General features: G+C 50.6%; 1 protein-coding gene across 1 annotated transcript in view; it reads left to right on the top strand.

Annotated features, from left to right (window-relative positions):
* Positions 1–5,146, top strand: part of HCN4 (hyperpolarization activated cyclic nucleotide gated potassium channel 4) — a 46,093-nt gene extending 40,947 nt beyond the window's left edge. The window contains exons 6-8 of the mRNA XM_081050310.1: positions 41–281; positions 591–755; positions 1,026–5,146. Of these exons, the coding sequence (XP_080906436.1) occupies positions 41–281; positions 591–755; positions 1,026–2,479 (1,860 nt within the window). The 3' untranslated portion in view covers positions 2,480–5,146. The remainder of the gene's footprint in view (positions 1–40; positions 282–590; positions 756–1,025) is intronic.
* Positions 5,147–19,939: the final 14,793 nt, after the last annotated feature.

Raw genomic sequence — 19,939 nt, forward strand, 5'->3', positions numbered from 1 at the left:
ACCTCCTCCCACCTTCCCAATCCGCCCTGTCCGGGAGCAGGAGATCATCAACTTTAACTGCCGGAAGCTGGTGGCCTCCATGCCGCTGTTTGCCAACGCGGACCCCAACTTCGTGACATCCATGCTGACCAAGCTGCGCTTCGAGGTCTTCCAGCCCGGCGACTACATCATCCGCGAGGGCACCATCGGCAAGAAGATGTACTTCATCCAGCACGGCGTGGTCAGCGTGCTCACCAAGGGCAACAAGGAGACCAAGCTGGCGGACGGGTCCTACTTTGGAGGTAGGGCGGCCAGGCGGCCCTGGGGGTACGGGAATGACCTGGAGAGACATCGAGGAGGACCTTTCAGGCCCTTGCCCGCCGGCCGCTGCCTGGAGGCGGGTGTCTGTGGGCCCAGTACAGGGCTGTGGTCCCAGAGGTGGGACAGACCGCCGCCACTCATTGAGTGGGGGGAGGGAGCCCCCGTGCAGTCGTGTCCTGGGCAGGGGCTTGTGAATGTATCCGTCCAGATCCTGCCCCAGGCCGAGGGGACCCCGGTCAGGGTGGGGTGGGGGCCTCGGGAGCCCAGCCCGACTCCTGCTGCCCTGGCAGAGATCTGCCTGCTGACGCGGGGCCGGCGCACCGCCAGCGTGCGGGCCGACACCTACTGCCGCCTGTACTCGCTGAGCGTGGACCACTTCAACGAGGTGCTGGAGGAGTACCCCATGATGCGGCGGGCCTTCGAGACGGTGGCGCTGGACCGCCTGGACCGCATCGGTGAGGGGCCCGGCGGGCGGGTGGGGGGGGCAAGGGGGGGCGGCGGGCGGGGGGCTGGCGGGTGGGGGGGGGCGGCGGCGGCAGGGGGGGGCAGCGGGCGGGGGGGGCGGGGGGGGCAGCGGGCGGGGGGGGGCGGGGGGGGCGGGGGGCGGCGGGCGGGGGCGGGGGGGGCAGCGGGCGGGGGGGGGCGGGTGGCCCGGCGGGGGGGGCCCCCCCCGGCTGCCCCTCGGCCGCCCTGGCCTGAGCCCCTGCTCTCGCTCTGTGGCCCAGGCAAGAAGAACTCCATCCTGCTGCACAAAGTCCAGCACGACCTCAACTCGGGCGTCTTCAACTACCAGGAGAACGAGATCATCCAGCAGATAGTGCAGCACGACCGTGAGATGGCGCACTGTGCGCACCGCGTGCAGGCCGCCGCCGCCGCCGCGCCCACCCCCGCGCCCGTCATCTGGACGCCGCTGATCCAGGCGCCGCTGCAGGCCGCCGCCGCCACCACCTCCGTGGCCATCGCCCTCACTCACCACCCGCGCCTGCCCGCCGCCATCTTCCGCCCTCCCCCGGGCCCTGCGCTCGGCGGCCTCGGGGCGGGCCAGACACCCCGGCACCTGAAGCGGCTGCAGTCCTTGATCCCTTCTGCTCTGGGTTCCGCGTCGCCCGCCAGCAGCCCGTCTCAGGTGGACACGCCGTCGTCTTCCTCCTTCCACATCCAGCAGCTGGCTGGGTTCTCTGCCCCCGCCGGACTGAGCCCCCTCCTGCCTTCATCCAGCTCTTCCCCGCAGCCCGGGCTCTGTGGCTCCTCTCCCGCTCCCACGCCGTCCACCGGCGCAGCTGGCACCGCCGCAGCTGGTCTTGGCCACTTCCACAAGGCGCTGGGCGGCTCGCTGTCCTCTTCCGACTCACCCCTGCTCACCCCGCTGCAGCCGGGTGCGCGCTCCCCACAGGCTAACCAGCCGCCTCCCCCACTGCCGGGGGCCCGGGGAGGCCTGGCACTCCTGGAGCACTTCCTGCCACCCCCACCCTCGACCAGGTCCCCATCCAGTCCTGGGCAGCTGGGCCAGCCTCCCGGGGAGTTGTCCCCAGGTCTGGCTGCGGGCCCATCAGCTACGCCAGAGACACCCCCACGGCAGCCTGAGCGCCCGTCTGTGTCAGGGTCCTCTGGGGGGGCTTCTCCTATAGCCTTTCCCCCCCGAGGAGGTCTCAGCCCCCCTGGCCACAGCCCAGGCCCCCCAAGAACTTTCCCGAGTGCCCCACCCCGGGCCTCTGGTTCCCATGGTTCCTTGCTCCTGCCACCTGTATCCAGCCCCCCGCCCCCCCAGGTTCCCCAGCACCGGGGCACACCACCCCTCACCCCAGGCCGCCTCACCCAGGACCTCAAGCTCATCTCAGCCTCTCAACCGACCCTACCCCAGGACGGGGCCCAGACTCTCCGCAGAGCCTCCCCTCACTCTTCTGGGGAGTCTGTGGCCGCCTTCCCACTCTTCCCCAGAGCCGGGGGTGGCAGCGGGAGCAGCGGTGGCCTCGGCCCCCCTGGGAGGCCCTATGGTGCCAGCCCTGGCCAGCATGTCACTCTGCCTCGGAAGACATCCTCAGGTTCTTTGCCACCCCCTCTTTCTTTCTTTGGGGCAAGAGCCACCTCTTCTGGGGGCCCCCCTCTGACTGCTGCTCCCCAAAGGGAACCTGGAGCCAGGCCTGAGCCAGTGCGCTCCAAACTGCCGTCCAATCTATGAGCTGGGGCCCCTCCCTCCCTCTTTTCTCCTTTCTTCCTTCAGGTTTAACTGTGATTAGGAGATATACCAATAACAATAATAATTATCATTAAAAAAACCCAACTCACTCCAGAAAAACAAAAGACAGCAGAAAATAACCAGGTATTCTTAGAGCTATAGATTTTTGGTCACTTGCTTTTATAAACTATTTTAATACTCAGCACTGGGGAGGGGGGGTGGGGGGAGGAGAGCAGGCAAGGCCCAAATGCAAAAGCTGGAGGAAAGCGGGATTGCTGGGGCTTGGTAGGGGTGGGGGTGACCCATGTTTGGGGTTTCTAGAGCAGACCTGTCACCTGTCATTGTATTTGTTTTAGGGCACCAGCCACCACCAGCCCCTTAGCTGTGAACTTGGCACCCCACTGTGTTGGGCGTTACCTTGTTCCCCAGGGAAGGGGCTGCCTTTGGGTGTCTTCCTGGGAATGCTCAGTCACCTGAGCCCTTGGAAAAAAATGGGGCCAGGGCACTGAGAATCTTGCTCTTTCTTTTCTTTTTTTTTTACTGCAAATGTAGCAAGATATGCGTATGTATATGTATGTAAGACTTGTATACGTGTAGCTATGTATAGCTTTGTAGTGCTCTGAGGAGCCATGTAGATAGCCATTCACCTGTGTGCACATGTGTGTGCAATCTAGTGTAACCCCATGTTATCAGGACACCCAGGTCACCTTACATCTTGCAGCCCGCCTTGGCCCGAAGGCTGGGCACTGCAGGGTCTGGGGGAAATAATTCTTTCCAGTCCTCAGGGAAGAGGACCCCAGGACCTCCCAACAGGCCCGCTCTCCCTATCTTTGGTCTCAGATCCAATCCTAGCCCAGTCTCTCACCACACGGAAGCAGAAGACTCTGGGCTGTGCCTCTCCTTTCCTGTAGGTCCTCAAGCATATCCTGTCACCTCTGTGGCCCTCAGTTCTTTTGTCTGTACAGTGGGAGGCGAAGGAAACTTTTAGTTATTATGTCGGCTCTGTGCCAAGCACTGGTTTAGCACTTTACACACATCAACTCCTTCAATTTCACAAAGACCGTGAGACAGGTACTTTGATTCTCCCCATTTCACAGATGAGGAAACTGAGTTTTGGATAACTTTTCCAGAATCACGTAATTGGGCATGGGAAAGCTGGGACAGATCTGAGATTCAAATTCATGTTTGCCTGAGACTAAAGCCTAGATTCCTTCCCTTAGAAAACTGTGTTGAGAGTCTGAGCTAGACTGTTCCCAAGCATGGTGCAGAAGGTAGAGACCAGATTTTGGAGGCAATAAAAATCTGGAGGGTTCGAATCCCAGCCCTGCCACTTAGCAATGTGACCTCAGGCAAGTTATCTGACCTTTCTGAGTCTGTTACCTCATATGTAAATTGGGAATAATTACGGTACCTTCTCACGAGGACCAGATGAGAAAAACAGTGTATGTGAAATGCCCAGCCCAGCGCCTGGCACATGCCATAGTAGGTGCTCAATAAACCATATTTCTTCTGCCCCTCCATGCACCGCATGCCCAGCCCATTGCTCCAGCAAGCTGTGGTGAGAGCCCAGGGAGCTTTGGCTGAGGGCTCCAGGACTTAACGATCTCAGGACATGGGAGGTAGCTGGGCCTCCCGAAGGGCCTAAGAAAGGTCTTAGGTGTGTGTCCAAGGCAGGCTTGAGCCAGGCCGTGCGATGAGGGATGAGTTAGAGAAAGGGAGGGAGGAAAAGGAAGGAAGGAGGGAGACAGGGTGGAGTGGAATGCACAGTGGGGAACCTGACGATGGTGGAGTCGGGCGTTGGGAGATCCCGAGGCCAGTGGTCAGAGGGAGGGCCTTGGATGACAGACGGGCTGAGAGGATCAGCCAGGTTCTGCAGGCAACTAGGAGCCAGAAGCAGACCTGGCGTGGGGGTCACTGTGACACATCCCAGATGCCTCCTGAAGCACAGTAGTCCCCAAGCAGACCCTACCGAGCCCACGTCAGCGGTCTGCCTCCTGCCTGTATGGTAGCACAGGTTTGGCTACCAAGACCTGGCTAAGGAGGAGGGCTGGGCCCACGGTGTCCTTCCACAATGGTCCTCGCTCTAAGCCAGAATGTTGACAAAATCAGGTTTTGTCCTGAGCTGTTCTGGGATAGGAGACAGGCCAGTTTTTGCAGTGATAAGCCACAGTAGTGAGGCAATCATCCAGGAGAGAAGAGGCTGAAGGATCCTAGGGTGTCAGGGAGAGATGAGGAGCCGCCTGGTCTCGGTTTCTACCAGGCAGGCGAAGCCCCCTCAGGCCCAGGGAGCTCTCAGCTAGAATTGAAACAGAAGCTTCAACCTGCTTCTGCTCACACTCCTAAGGAGGCAGCAGGGCCCACTGGATCGAAACCCACAGTCTAGTCCTGGAAGCATCAAAGAGCATGGAGAAGGGGCAGGAGTGGGGGCGCAGGGTCCAGGGGCATGAGGAGTGAGGACACCCCCTTGCCATCAGGGCCTGGACACACACGCACGCATTTTATAAAAGCTCTGACCCAGCCCAGCCACTCTGGAGATGGGAAGCCAGGGCCAGTCAGTGGACCCTCTGATCCCCAATCCCTCACAAGCAATTTTCAAATCTTCCACTTTTAAAACAGAAAACGGTAACTGCGCCGTGTTGTATATTTTATTTAAATAAAAAAATTCCAGCAGATGCTGCCGCCGTCTAGGGGCCAGGGATTGGGAGGGGTGGGGAGTTCACAGAATGGTGGAGGCTCAGGAGCCAGGGTGTTGGGACAGGGACCCGAGGACACCTGTACGCGCAAACCTGTACCCCTCAGAGCTGGGGGGGGGCAAAGGTGCGAAGGAGTGGAAGAGGGCTGGCTGTGGATGTAGGTGTGTCCTGTTGTGGGGCTGGTGAGCGGCAGCAAGGAGGAGGATGACAGGGAGGGACGGGGGTCCTCTGTGGGCTGGTGGAGCTGCAACACCCTGACCCTGACCCTCCCACCCGGCGGCCAGGGCTCCCGAGTCCCTGGGACTCCCTGATGCTCCCTGAAGGAGAAGGAGGGTGGGAATGTGCACATGAGTTCCAGCTGGATACTGAAGAGGGACATGCCATCTTAGCCTGATCAAATGGGCCCTCAGAAGCCAGAGGGCGGCTGGGGGACACGGTGACCAGACTGGGCGCTTTATGGCCTGGATGGAGGGTTGCCAAGGATGGGCCACAGCCTCTGGGCTCCTGCGTGGGTGGGGGATCCTGAGGGCCTGGCTGTTAGGAGGTATGGTGCCCACTCTTCACTGTGGTGGAAGGATGCGAGGCCTGGCCCCCAGACACCCTGCGAAGTCTTCAGATAGCTGCTTCTGCCTCCCTTGGCTGCAGGGGTGTCCGCAGGCCCTGCCACCTCGCTGGGTAGGGGAGAGGCAGTAATCCGTGGCTGGAAAAGCGAAGTCCCCGGGGCTCCCGGCAGTGCCTACCTGCCTGCTGGAGGGGAACGTCCTCAGAAAGGGCAGGGAACCCGGTCCCCACCACTGATTGCTGAGTGGATGCTGTTTCCATGGTAACCAGCCTGGGAGTCCCGTTGTTAAGAAGGCAGCTCTGCAGGCTCAGTGTCCCCATGACAACTGCCCCCTGCGGCCCAGGCAGCAGTGCTTGTTGGGGACCATGGGGAGGGCAGGGGCTGAGGGCAAGCCAGGCCTCTGGGGCTCTGGGGAGGCCCTTTGCAGACAGACTGTGTGCTGATGCTCGGGGTGGAAGGGATTGCTGCGGGCCCAGCCACACCCATGGGCTGGGTCTGAGCCAGTGCGGAGGACACTCCCCCCACCCCCACCCTGCCCACCTGCTGGATCCACTCCAGGTGTGTGCACAGGGCCACACTCCTGGGGCGAGGGGCAGGGGCAGCACCAGTCACTGTCATCTCTGTCTCTGTCCCAAAGGACACTTAGGAAGTACCTACTGTGTGCTCAGTTCTTTGTGCTTTCCTTTCTCCTTCCACTATCACAACAATCATGATGGGGTAAGAATTCGCCTCAAGTCCAGTGAGCCAAAGGGCGGAGACTCAGAGAGGGTAAGGAACTCGCTCCAGAGAGCAAAGGAGCAGGAACGCACACCCAGGCCCTGGACACAACCTTGTCCCTTCCCGCTGGTGCCACAAAGACTGGTGGCAGGAGCAGTTTGTCCTGGTGCAGGCAAGACAGGCTGTGCTGTCTGCAGAGAATTTAAAACCAAGGCTGACAATGACGAAGTGTCCGTTGCTTTCTCTTCTCTTTCACCGTCACCACCTATCAGCAGGTCTGAACAAGTCTCTGGTAAAATAGTCCCTCCCCCACAGCGGACAGCACCATTCCCCAATGCCACGGCAGCCCATGCTTCAGCCCCAACAGACACCTGCTGTGTTTATGGCTGCGCTCTCGGTGGGAAGGCCCCAGGTACCCTTCTTAGCAGGGCTAAACCAGATTAGGATTTTTAAAAGAAAGTTTTAAAAGTTGCACGAAATTCCTCGCCTGACTCCATATCTCTTCCCAGCTGTTGCTGCTCCTCTTCTCAGCCAGACTTCTGAGAGCTGTCTCCACTCCGGCTGGCCGCTGCAGTCGGCTCCTGCCTCCTCTCCACTACAGGGCTCTAGACAAGGTCACCAGTGGCCCTTGTGGGGAAATCCAGGGGCCTGTCCTGTGTTCCCCCCACCCCCGCAGTGCGTGACTCTGCTGACCAGCCCCCCACCCGACCCCCACCTCTCCAGACCCTCCTGTTCCTTGTTGCTCTATTCAGCCTCAGCTTGAAGGGCTCTTCTTTCTCCTGCAGGTCGGTGCTCCTGGGCCCCTGGCCTTGGCCTCCAGCTCCCCACTGCACACACACTTCCTGCAAACACCTGTGCCCATGGCTTCCTGGCCGGGAGGGGATGCTCCCAGAGTTCCCCCTCAATTCAGGTCCCCCCATCCCTGAGCTGCAGCCTGGGCGCCTCCTGCCACCGCCACACACTTTTATTCTTTGTGGAGTTTGCTTCTTCCACAGCACTACAGAGCATGTCCTTTCCAGCCCCCACCCCCGCTGGTCTGCCCAGGCATGTGCGTTGGGCCTCCCTCCTCCCCTGGGGTTGGGGCAACACCAGTCAACCCCTTGCTGATTTTGCTACTTCAGTTTTCTTCCTTTTGAGGGTAGACTATTTCATACGTACGCAAGAAAATATAAATAAACCCTTAATATAGACATAAATAAATACATGATTCTTCTTAACTTATGATGGGGTTATATCCCAATAAACACATCGTAAGTGTGAATATACCTTGAGTGGAAAATGCACTTAATCCACCTAACACACCAACGAATAGCACAGCTTAGCCTCGCCTTCCTAAAGGGCTCAGAACACTTACATTAGCTGACGGTGCAGGCATAGCAACACACCACAAATCGTAGCCGGGGAAAAGATGAAAACTCAGAACTCAAAATACGCTTTCTACTGAATACATACCACTTTCGCACCATCGTTAAGTTGAAAAATCCTAAGTCAAGCTTGCAGACCGTCTGTACATAAATCAGGTATTAAAAATATGATTTAAAAAATCACTCAGTTTAAAAAATAGAACATAAGGAATACCTTTGAAGGCATTTGTGCCAGTCCCCAACTGTACCCCTTCCCTCTCTCCAAGGAAAACTGCTCATCTGAACTTTAATTCTATCATTGCCTTACTTCTGATATTTTACTACCGAAATGTCTCTACACACGTTAGCGTGTTCAGCGGCGCAGGAAGGTGGGAGTGCGGGGCTGGGAGTAGTTACCTTTGTGAGGAGGAGGATTTTATCAGTCATATTGTTCGGAATTGCTGATGCATGGTGGTAATAGAAAGAAGACTGAGTTTCAGTCCATTTATTATTGTTTAAATTTCTTTACAAATAAGGCACCTTTTCATCACCTGCACCTGAGGTGGCCATACCCCTAAACTTTTATACACCACTGCATATATTTGTACAAATGTGAACTTTCTGTAAGTGGTAGAATGCTGTACATTTCCTTTGTGATCTGCTATTTTGTTTAATATTGTAATTCTGAGACCTTGTCGATGCGTGGAGCATGCCGGTCTCATTTCCACAGCTGCATAGCGTTCCAGTATAGGACTATGCCACCGTTCACCTGTGTCGTCTGGAGATAGATAGTGTTTTGGTCAGTTTCAGTTCTCGCTGTCACTACAACGCTCTTGTTTGTGGCTCCTGAGAAAAATGTGTAAAAGGATTTCTAATGCTGCATCTAGGAGTGGAATAACTGAGTCATAGGATGAATTAATCTTCACTTTACAAGATAGTGCCAAGCTGTTTTAAGCAGTCCTACCATGTATACTCCCACCAGCGGGATGAGAGTCACTCATGGTCCTCATTCTTGCCAATAATCGGAATCACCAGGTTTTATCATTTTCCCCAATTGAGTGATATCTAATTGTGTTTTAATGTGCAAATCCTTAATTACTAGTAAGGTTGAATATTTTCTTGTGTATTCATTTGCCATTTATGCTTCCTCTTTAGAGAAATTTTTTTTTCATGTAATTTACCTGATTTCCTCTTGTGTTTTTATTGATTCACAGGAGTTTTACACACAGACACACATACACAGGTATACATGTGTTGCAAATGTCTTCTTCCCATTTATGGCTTGTATTTGCACTTTTATTTTGGTGTTTCTTGCGGAACAGAAGTTTTACATTTTAATGAGGTCAAGTTTAGCAATACTTAAAAAAATGTCTAGTACTTTAGTGCCTTTTTTGCTGGTTTAATAAACCTATCTTACTCTGATGTTCTAAAGATATTCTTCTATATTAATTTCTAAAAAGGTGAAGTGTTTTTCGTATTTAAGTCCTTGACCTGACCTTGACTTTGGGTATGGTGTCGGTATAGTTCAGCTCCATATGGATACCTGCTAATTTACAACATCACTTATATGTCATCTCTGGGTCTTTGTTGAGGGTTTCTGTTCAGTCTGTTAGTTTGTCTATCCCTGTTCAAACAGCACACTTACTTTCTACAGCTTTATAAAGTACATTACTATGTAGCAGAGCAAGTCCTCCCACCCACTTCTTCTCAAGGAAAGTCTTGGCTATTCCAGAGCCTTTGTGTTACCATATACATTGTACAGTCAGCTTGCTAAGATGCATGAAGAATTCGATGGACTTTTGATTTGAAACGTCACAAACATTATTATTAAAATTTGTATTCCTATGGATGAAAAGGGTATAACTCTCCCCCATCTGGGTCTTCTTTAATGTCTTTTGCACTAGTTAGGGTAATTAGCACTAGCTGCCCAACAGAAAAAGCCCACATGTTCAATGGCTTAATGCAGTGAAGCTTGATTCCAGCTCAGGTAAAGCCCCCTGCAGGCCAGGCAGCCACTCTCCATACTGATATCAGCTTGGATCTCTGGTCTCCAAGGTCACTGATGGAGAGGAGCCTGGGAGACATGACTAATTATGAACGATGTCTCTCTAGTGATGACACATTTCACTTCCTCTCATGTGCTATATTGTCATTGGGCCACAACATAACTGCAAAGGAGGCTGCGCTGTGTCGATGTGTCAGGAGAACGTGGAGTATTTGCTGGGCATTGACCGTCTCTGCCAAATCTTTTGCATAGCTTTATAGTTTTCTTCATGGAGGTTTGTACATTTTGTTAGATTTATTTCCATTATGACAAAATTCGCCCAATGTCAGTGTACAGTTCAATGAATTTTGACAAAGGTACACAGCCCTGTAACCACCTCTGCAATTAAGCAATAGAATATTTCCATCACGCCTCCAAATACTCTCATGTTCCTCTGAAGTCAATCCCGTCCTCCTGCCCCTGACTCCTGGCAATCTGCTTTTTGTCACTTCCATTTTGCCGTTTCTAGAATTTTGTATAAATGGAATCGTACAGAATGTGATCTCTTATGTCCGATGTCTTTCATTTAGTCTAAAGCTTTTAAGATCTGTCTGTGTCGTTTTGTGTATCCTTGTATGGATATGCCACAGTTTGTTGATTGGTCCACCCACTGATGAACAATTGGGCTGTTTCCAGCTTTGCTGTTAAGAATAAAGCTCCTATGAACATTCCCGTTCAAGTCGTCATGTGGGTGTGGGTTTCCCCTTATCTGAGTACTCTCCAGGAGGGGCCCTGTTGGGTCATCTGATAAGTACGTGCTTAACTTTATAAGAAACTGCCAGATAATTTTCCAAGGCTGGAATATTGTCTTGCATTCCCACCAGCATTGTCTGAGCGTTCCAGTTACTGCACATCCTTGTAACTCTACATATTGTCTGTCTTATCTTTACCCTTCAAGAGGGTGTATAATGTTAACTCTGGTTTAATTTGCATTTCCGTATTAACTAAAGATGCGGAGCATATTTTCGGGTGTTTCTTTGCTGAGGTGACTGTTCAGATCTTTACCCATTTGTTTTTATTGCGTAATTTGTTTTCTTATTATTAAATTACAAGTACTACATTCAGGATACGAGTTCTTTATAAGATATATGTGTTGCAAATATTTCCTGCCAGTTTATGACTTGCCTATTCATTTTTTTCTTAACCAGGTGTTTCAAAAGGTAAACACTTTTGATTTTGATGATGTTCAACTTGTCAAATTTTTCTCTTATGATTTGTGCCTTTTGACAAGGGAATTAAAGTGGTACAATAGAAAATATTTAGTTAACACAAAAGAAGGTAGTAACAGTAATAGAACAACAACAAAAGGAAAACATATAGAAAACAAATACCAAAGTGCCAGATGTAAATCCTACCTTATCAGAAATTACATAAAATGTAACTAGATTAAACCATCAAATTAAAAGGCAGAAGTTGGCAGGATGAATTTTAAAAACTATATAAATAAAATAAATATAAAATACAAAATAAATAATATAATTATAAAAGTATATATCAAAACTATAAAGTTTTAATACATAAATATAGAATATATAATTAAATATACTATAAATACATTAATATAATGTATTAATATATTAATTTATAAAATGATATCACACTATTTGTTGATATATTCTTTAATATAGTAAATATATCTTATATATAGTATATATAAAATCCAACTATATCCTGTGTATGAGAGACATACTTCATATTCAAAGACACAAATAAGTAGAAAGGATGTCAAAAGATACATCATACAAATATTAGCCAAAAGAAAACTGAAACTATCAGACGAAGTAGACTTTAAGACAGAATTGTTACTGAAGACAAAGAGTATTTTAAAATGATAAATGGTTAATCTACCAAGAAGATTTAACAATTATAAACTTATATACACCTAACAACAGAGCCCCCAAATTTTTGAAGCAAACCTGATATAATGGAAAGGAGAAATAGACAATTCAACAATAATAGTTATAGACTTCACTATTTCATTTTAATAATGGATAGAACAACTGGATAGAGAATCAGCTAGGAAATACAAAATTTGAACAACATTAACTAGATCTAACATGCTTCAAGAACACGCCACATAAGAACAGCGAAATACATATTCTTCTCAAGTCCACATGGAACATTCTCCAGGATAAACTATGTGTTTGGCCACAAAACAAGTCTCAGTAAACTTAAAAGGACTGAAATTATACAATATAATTATGATAATTATAAATATTATATGACCACCATATAATAAAATTAGAAATCAGTAACAGGAAGAGATTTGGAAAATTCACAAATACATGGAAATTAAACAACACATTTCTAAAGAACAAATGGGTCAATGGAGATAAGAAATATTGGAAAGTAAAGTGAGAGGAATGGAAACAAAAACACAACACACCAGAACTTATGGGTGCAGCAAATGCAGCTCAGAGGGAAATTTATAACAATATGTTCCTATATTTTAAAAAGATCTGAAATCAGTAAACTAAACATTCACCTTAAGAAACTAGGAAAAGAAGAGCAAACTAAACACAGCTAGCAGAAAGAAAGAAATAATAAAGATTAAAGCAGAGGTAAATAAAATAGAGAAACCATTCAGATAATCAGCAAAACCAAAAGTTGTTCTTTGAAAAGATCAACAAAATCGAAAAATTTTGACAATTTGACAATTGACCCTGCTGGCGACAGACTATAAGGCAATTGAGCTCATCTCCAAAAGTGATGTAATAGGAATGTATACACCCTCCTTGCCCAATGCACACTTATGTATGAAGTGGATGACACAGTATTACAGTGATGTTGAAACTCAGCCAAGAGAGCATTTCCCCCCACCCCCCCGGTAATTATAATTCTGGGATACAATTACCATTTTGAAGCTTCCCAAGTTACAATTTTTTTGATTTCTGTGAACAAACTTGAAATTGCAGTTTCTTTGGACAGTCAATAACTTTAACAACTATATGAGTAAGTGTTTCATGGAAAGTTGTCATATGCAAATGTTCCAATTTTTCTCCATTTGGGGAATCAAATTAACTGTTAATTCCATGTCAAAGAAAATAAACTTTCTACTTGCACTGAAAACAAACAGAACAAAACTAGACTGCTAAAAAGCAAAGGGGGTAGAGAGACAGAGGAGACTCAACATACTAAGATCAGGAATAAAGAGGGGATATTACTTCCAACCTTTAAAAAATAGAAAGGAATATAAGGGAACATTATGAACAACAATATGCCAACAAATTAGATAACATAGATAAAATGGACAAATTCTTAGAAAAGCTCAAATTACCAAAACTGAATCAAGAAGAAACAGAGAATCTGAGTAGACCTACAACAAGCAGAGAGGTTAAATTAGTAATAAAACTTCCATAAAGAAAAGCCCAGGACCAGATAGTCTCTCTTGAATTCCACCAAATGTTCAAGGAACAATTAACACCAATCTTTCACAAGCTTTTCTAAAAGATAGAAGAGGAAGGAACACTTTCCTTACTACATGAGACCAATATTGCACCAATACCAAAACTAGATTAAAAAATACAAAAAAAAAAAAAAGAAAATTAAAGACTAGTATCCCTTATGAATATAGACACAACAAGCTTCAACAAATTCTCAAGAGAGATGGGGATTTTTACTGTTTTTAAAACACAGCAGTGCCTGTCAGGCTTCCCTTTGGTTTCTTTCCTGACAGGTTGACTTCTCCTGGGCATGCTCCCATGAACGTTTCCCTTCCGCGTTCTGGCTGTGTGCAGTTAGGCGTGGCTCCCTCCATCGGGGCGGTCTCCTCGCCCACCTTCCAGGTTTCCCGTAGTAGGATTTCCAACCAGGGAAGAGCCAACTTCCCTTTTTGTTTACCACTTGGATTCAGTTTTCTGGTCCTCTGTCAGGGAATTCCCTTGCTTTCTTTTGATCAAATCATGTAAAAGTATTTCTGTTGTAATTTAGCCAGTATCTGAAATTTCCCTGCTTTTCAGACCTAGAGCAAGCAGTGCTGGAGGGAACCCATTTCCTTTCTCGGGCGAATGCCCACCATTCTCAGTGTCACTTACTCTGTGACCCCGGACTCTGCCGTCAGGGCTGGAAACTCCTTCCTGACTTTGCCTGGTCAGGTCTGTCAGGCCTCAGCACTTTTCATTTGGAATGGATGAAATGGATGGTCATTTCTGTCTGTTAAGTGTCTATCCTCTTCTACACTGAACACACCAACGGAAGCTGTCTTACTCATTGGGCATTCCCAGTGCCTGGCACACAGTAGGCCCTCAGGAACATCTGTGAAACCACGAATGATTCCCAGCTCCTTTTCTGACTGGCCCCAAATATTCTTTCTCTCACGTCACCTGCCCACACCGAGATCTCTTTGCTTTCAGTTCCAGCCAGTTTCCCTTCTGTGTGTGAGTCTAGAACGTTTATCAGGTGATTTTCCGCCATTTCCTGGGCAACACTGTCTATGGCAGCCTGATCCATCATTTTGCCTGATTGTTCGTGTTCATGTCTCTGTGATCTCATGATCCCAGCTCTTCCTGCCTCTTTCAGAAAGCTGCCCAGAATTCTCTGTGAGACCTGGGTTTTGAGTTTATGAAAGGAACCCACCTTGTTCTTACCTCTAAGCCTGACTCCCATCTGCGGCACCTGGACAACCGAATCCAGCTTGATGGCCCAGAATCACCTTTGCCAGCTCCGTGCCTCCTCAGTTTCTCTCCAGTGGCCTGCTGGGGCCCCAGTGCTTAAGCCAGTGACAGGAGGCAGAGCAGTCTTAGGCGCCCCAGGCTCAGCGCCACGCAGGATGGTTCTCTTCACGGTGACATGTGGATGGTCATGTGATGCAGGCAGCTTCCCAGCTCTGCAGTGGCCCCCCCCTGCCTCCAGATAGATAGCCTTGTATTAATTCCTAGATGCAGCTCAGCTTCACCTCCTGTGCAAAACCTAAGTTTTTGCTCCTAGGAAGAATTCAGACTTTGTCAAATTCCCTCAGCACTGGGCCATGGTGACTTCAAATCCGTCTTCCTCAGCAGGCAAGTTCATTAGTGAACACCAGCTGTGTGCTGGTCTCATTCCCCTCCTCTCGCCCCCGGGATTTCTGTGGGATGGGGAATTAAAACCAAGCAGGATTGTTTTCCCTCAGGAGTTCGCATGTATTGGAAGAGACAGAGACATGAACACGAACAATCAGGGAACTGGATGGTTAGATGGGGTCTTCAAAGATGAGTAGAAATTTAGCAGGCCAACAACCCATAGGTGGAGTAGGAGGTGGGAGAAGATGGAGGCAAAGGGAATAATGCAGCGGTCAGATATCACACCCAGGCATGTTGCTCTCTATTGCTAGGGCCAAATTCGGGCAAAAGGGCAGACTAAGTGGCAAATAAAACCAAAGAGGCAGATGGCTGGGACTCCATTCTGCAGGGCAGGTGACGGGGCAGCTATGGCACAATGCTAAGATGGAGAGAGCTCAGATTGGAGTTCAGAAAGTCCTCTCCATTGTTGTGGAAGACTGAGCTGGTGGCACCAGTGAGGAGCTGGCCCAACAGACGACAAAGAGGAGCCACTTTGGGGGACATTTGAGAGATAGAGCTGCAGGATTTACTGAGCCCCGTGCTGTGGTGTTGAAGGGAGAGTTTGGAATGGCTCCTCGGTTGCTCTTTTGGGAGACCAGGTGCAGAGAAGGTAGACCCATAATGAAGGGCAGGCATCTAGCTCGGACGGGGTGACGAGGCTTTGCTCCAGGACGCTGAGACGGAGGGTGTGCATATGCAAACTGATTGCGACCCAGACACCCGCTGAGGTAAGTCTGCCTCTTAAAATCTGCGTAAGGTCTTAAGCATCCGAATTTGATTGGAATTCACATTTCTCGACCTGTGAAAGGTCTCATTCCCCTCCCCTCTGCCCCCGGGATTTCTGTGGCTGCTCAGGTTTGGATTCTTTTGGTCACTTCTGGCTGAGTGAACCAGTTTCATTCATGGTCACCCTCACCTCGCCAGACTTGTGGTCTGTCCATCAACGTGCTGGTCCAGACGCACCTTTCCTTCCTGGGAGGAAGCCAGCCACTCATGTAAGTCTTTGCACATGGCAGGCGCTATATGAGATGTGCGGGGTCGGAGGGGATCCCATCAGACACGTGCAAAGAGCAAACCGCATTCAATTACCTCATTTCAAAAGTCCTTCGGGGCACCTCAAGGGCAGGCTATTTCCCACTGGTGCCTTCCCACTTAGCCCCATATCCTCGCACCTTCTTGTGGATTGTACCTGCTGCCAGAGCTACGTTCCCACCCCAAATTACTTCAGGAAGTTACAAATTCTTCTCTCTGTTGCAGCAACAGATCCCTCTCAGGCTGTCTGAGCTCAGCTCTAGGCCCATCTTTTCATTTCCGAAGACCATCAAGTTCCTAGTTGAGTCAAAGAACATCATTAGGTGAACATCATCCACTCTGTTTAGAGGGGAATCGTAGTTTTAAATATCATGATTCAACGTGACATGCTATTAAAAATTATGAAAAATATCACTTTCCTTCAATTACTGCCTCCCACCTCTCCCCCCAGCCCGCAGGGGAACTTCCTCCTTTGGTAGCTGGAGACTCTAGGTGAAGGGTTGAGGCCCCTTTGCCTATGTGGGTAGGACTGGCCCCTCGTGGCTCCCTGCTTCTTCCCCACCCCCAGCCCATGTCCCTTCCCCATCAATCTGATGGCTGTTGTCCTGTCTCTACTGATGAGACCACGCCGCTGGCAGGAAGGTGGCTGAAACTGGGAGGGGCTGATGGATGGACTGGGGAAAGAGGTCATTTCTTCACAGACAGCCTTGTTCACCTTCGTCCTAGAACGATCTGGAGGATATTCTTGCCCTAGTTCCCAGCACCCAGGTGGCCATTGTGGCACCAGCATCATTTCCTGTAACTGCCAGGCAGACCGGTCTTTATCTTTTAAGTTCATCCCAAGACACCAAAGGGCTGCTGGATTGGGAGGGTCCGGGCACCTGTAACAATAGAGGCCTCCAAGGGAGGGGAGGGGTGGTGTGTGGGGAGCCTTCCAGCCCCAGGCTCTGAGTCCTCCTGACTGTCCGTTGGCATTAGGCATTCAGAGAGGAGTGAGAAATTACGCCCCACCGCATTCCCAGTCCACTGCACTCAAACATAAATCACTCAAATGTGCCAAGGGCGCCATCTAGATGCGGAGGAGGGAGCACTACCGGGGACTCGGGCTGTTAGAACAGGAGCACAAGTGGAGAGTGCTCCATGTGCAAAGGCTGAAAAGTGTCCCACAGGCAGCTGCCCGTGGCCAGGATTCTGGACACACGAGGCAACGTGAGTCTGGCCCCGGGGGCCGCGGCAGACAAGCCAGGCTTTAGCACTGGGAGATTCGACTCCACCCTGAGGCCAACGGGACTCCACTGATGGGAATGATGGGATTTGGGTTTCGTTAAGTCCTCTCGGCAGCAGAGCAGGTGGTCATGGGGCCGGAGGAGCAGTTTGTGGGGACGTTGGGCACCCTCCTGCCTTCCCTTCCTTGCAATTTCACTGGGGGCAGGCTGTCCTGAGCCCCCAACCCTCACACACCATGAGAAATCTTAGTGTCATGGACTGAAACTTTGTGTCTCTCCCATTTTTTTTTAGTTTATTGGGGTGACAAATGGTTAGTAAAGTTACATGGGTTTCAAGTGTACAATTCTGTATTACACCATCTATATGTCACACTGTGTGTTCACCACCCAGAGTCAGTCCTCCTTCCATCACCATATATTTGATCCCCCTTACCCTCATCTCCCACCCCCCTCCCCCATTACCCTCTGATAACCACTAAACTATTGTCTGTGTCTATGAGTTTTGTTTCTTTGTCTTGTTCCTTTGTGGTTTTCAGTTTTATATCCCAGGTATCAGTGAAGTCATATGGTTCTTGACTTTTTCTGCCTTATTTCACTTAGCATAATAATCTCAAGATCCATCCCCGAGTTTTTATGTTGAAACCTAACCCCCAATGTGATGGTGTAAGAAGGTGGGGCCTCTGGGAGGTGATGAGGTCCTGAGGGTGGAGCCCCCATGAAGGGGATTAGTGCCCTTATGGAAGAGACCCCAGTGAGGGCACAGCAAGAAGACAGCTGTGAACCTGTCAATCAGGAAGCAGCCCTCCCCAGAGAGCAGATCTGCTGACACCTTGGGCTTGGACTTCCCAGCCTCCAGAACTGTGAGAAATAAATGTTTGCTGTTGAAGCCCACCGTTGTGACATTTTTGTTTAGCAGCCCAACGTAAGGCACAGTGAATGTGGTCAGGTGAGGCGCCTAGGAAGGGTGGGGCTCCTGTACCACCTGCTCCAGGCGGCACACACCTCGCAGAGGCAGAGGTGGGCGCTGTCCGTGTGCCAACAGAGCTGCCGCCGCAGCACGGACATGGCCTACACGCCGCTCAGGAGCGGCAGCACCCTTCTGCCGGGGTCACCTGGCTTTTCCTGACAGGTGTCACCTTGGATTCCTCAGGCTGCTCAGCTCCTGCAGCGCAGCAGTGGGGAGGGGACAGGACAGGGCTCACCCTTGGGCTTCCGCTGCCTCCCGGCTCACTGGCCACGCCACCCCGGTGACCCTCAGGACTCCCGCCTTTACAGCTGAGGGCAACGGGAGGTCAGGGTGAGGCTGGGAAACGGGGGACCCCGACGTCCTGTTCTCAAGGAAAAATAACTCTTGGACCACACAGCGTTTGATTGGATTAAAAAAGTGTATTGGATTTCCAATACCAAATAAAAACATGAAATTGTTTTTTAAAAAGCCATAGAGTTTACAGCATCAACTACAGAGAAGGCCAAACAAGTGTGTACAGCGGCTCGGCCCGCAGCCCCCCGGCCCTCCCGCAGGCAGCCAGGCAGCAGACACGTCTGTTCCAAATCCTCCCGGAGGAAGCTGCTGGGCAACCACTCAACTAGGAGAAGACACACGATGGTTTCATTTCAAAAAGCACAGGAAATGTTAAGAAAATGTATTGAACTGTGAAAAGGTGCAATACAGAATAGCTTTCCTTTTTCTTAAATTTAAAAAATCCCCAACTCTGAGCAGGTACTTTATTTAAAAATAGGCCCCCCACCCGCCCCAGCTCTGCGGCAGTGTCCAGGTACCAAGGCCCTGAGGTAACAGAAGCGTCAGGGTGCGTGGGAGCGAACGCCCTGGATAGTGAGCAGGTTTCTTTGGGCGAAAGGGAAGACGGCTCTGGGGAGTCAGGCCCTGCTGGTGCCGGGGGCTCTGAGCGCTCTTTTCAGGATCAGTGTTAAATGCAGCAGCTTCCAGAACCTGCCTGAGCGGCCGGCACGGCAGCAGGCCCAGCATCGCACTTTTCCTTGCCCCCAAAACAATAAATACAAAGAGTTCATCGTCCAGAAAAGCAAATGTGTGAGACCTAAAAAGGGGAACTAACCAATGGGCAAAGGCAAGCGGGGTGCCTGTGGGGCCGTGCTCAGGGCAGGTGGGTGGGAGCCCAGCGGTGGGGTCAGCAGCTGACCTCTGTCGGCTACGGAACCAAAGCCCGACGGGCCTTCTGCACTGCCTGCCACGCTCTCTTCTGGGGGCTTGCTGGGGAACAGGGGAAGATGCCTGAGGGTCTGTCTTGTATTTTTTTCATAATATATCCTTAATAGTAAAAAAGAACCCACCTCAGCTCCACATCTTTTGAAGAAAAAGAAGAACTATTTGCAAAGGCCAAGGCTAGTGTGTGAGGCCAGGCCACTGAGTGTGCCCCAGACATCTCCTGCCGCCCCGTTCTAACCAGGGCTTAGCTGAGCTGCGGGGATGGGAAGGGCCAGCTGCTTCCTGTCCCTCTCCACTGTCCCTGTCCCCTGCCTCTTAGAGAACAACGTTCAGAAAGAAGCGGCAGCCTCCTGGGTACTGCAGCCCTGCCTGCCTTGCTCTTGCTAATGCTTCTCCTAAGGGCCCTGAAACGTGGACATGGACGTGAGGGCTGGACTGGCTGAGGAGAGGAACCAGAGAGAAGCAAGGAGTCCTAAGTGGAAACAAAGTTCCTTCCCTAACGCCCACCTTCCCCAAAGGGAACACATGAGAACAGCAGGAAAGGGTCTCCATCCTTTTCTCTGATGTCCCGCGAGCGGGTCGGGCTGGTGCCTTGTTCCCTGTCACTCGTGCGGGTGGACACACA

The sequence above is a fragment of the Rhinolophus hipposideros genome (genome assembly GCF_964194185.1).
Source record: "Rhinolophus hipposideros genome assembly, chromosome: 5".
Lineage (NCBI taxonomy): Eukaryota > Metazoa > Chordata > Mammalia > Chiroptera > Rhinolophidae > Rhinolophus > Rhinolophus hipposideros.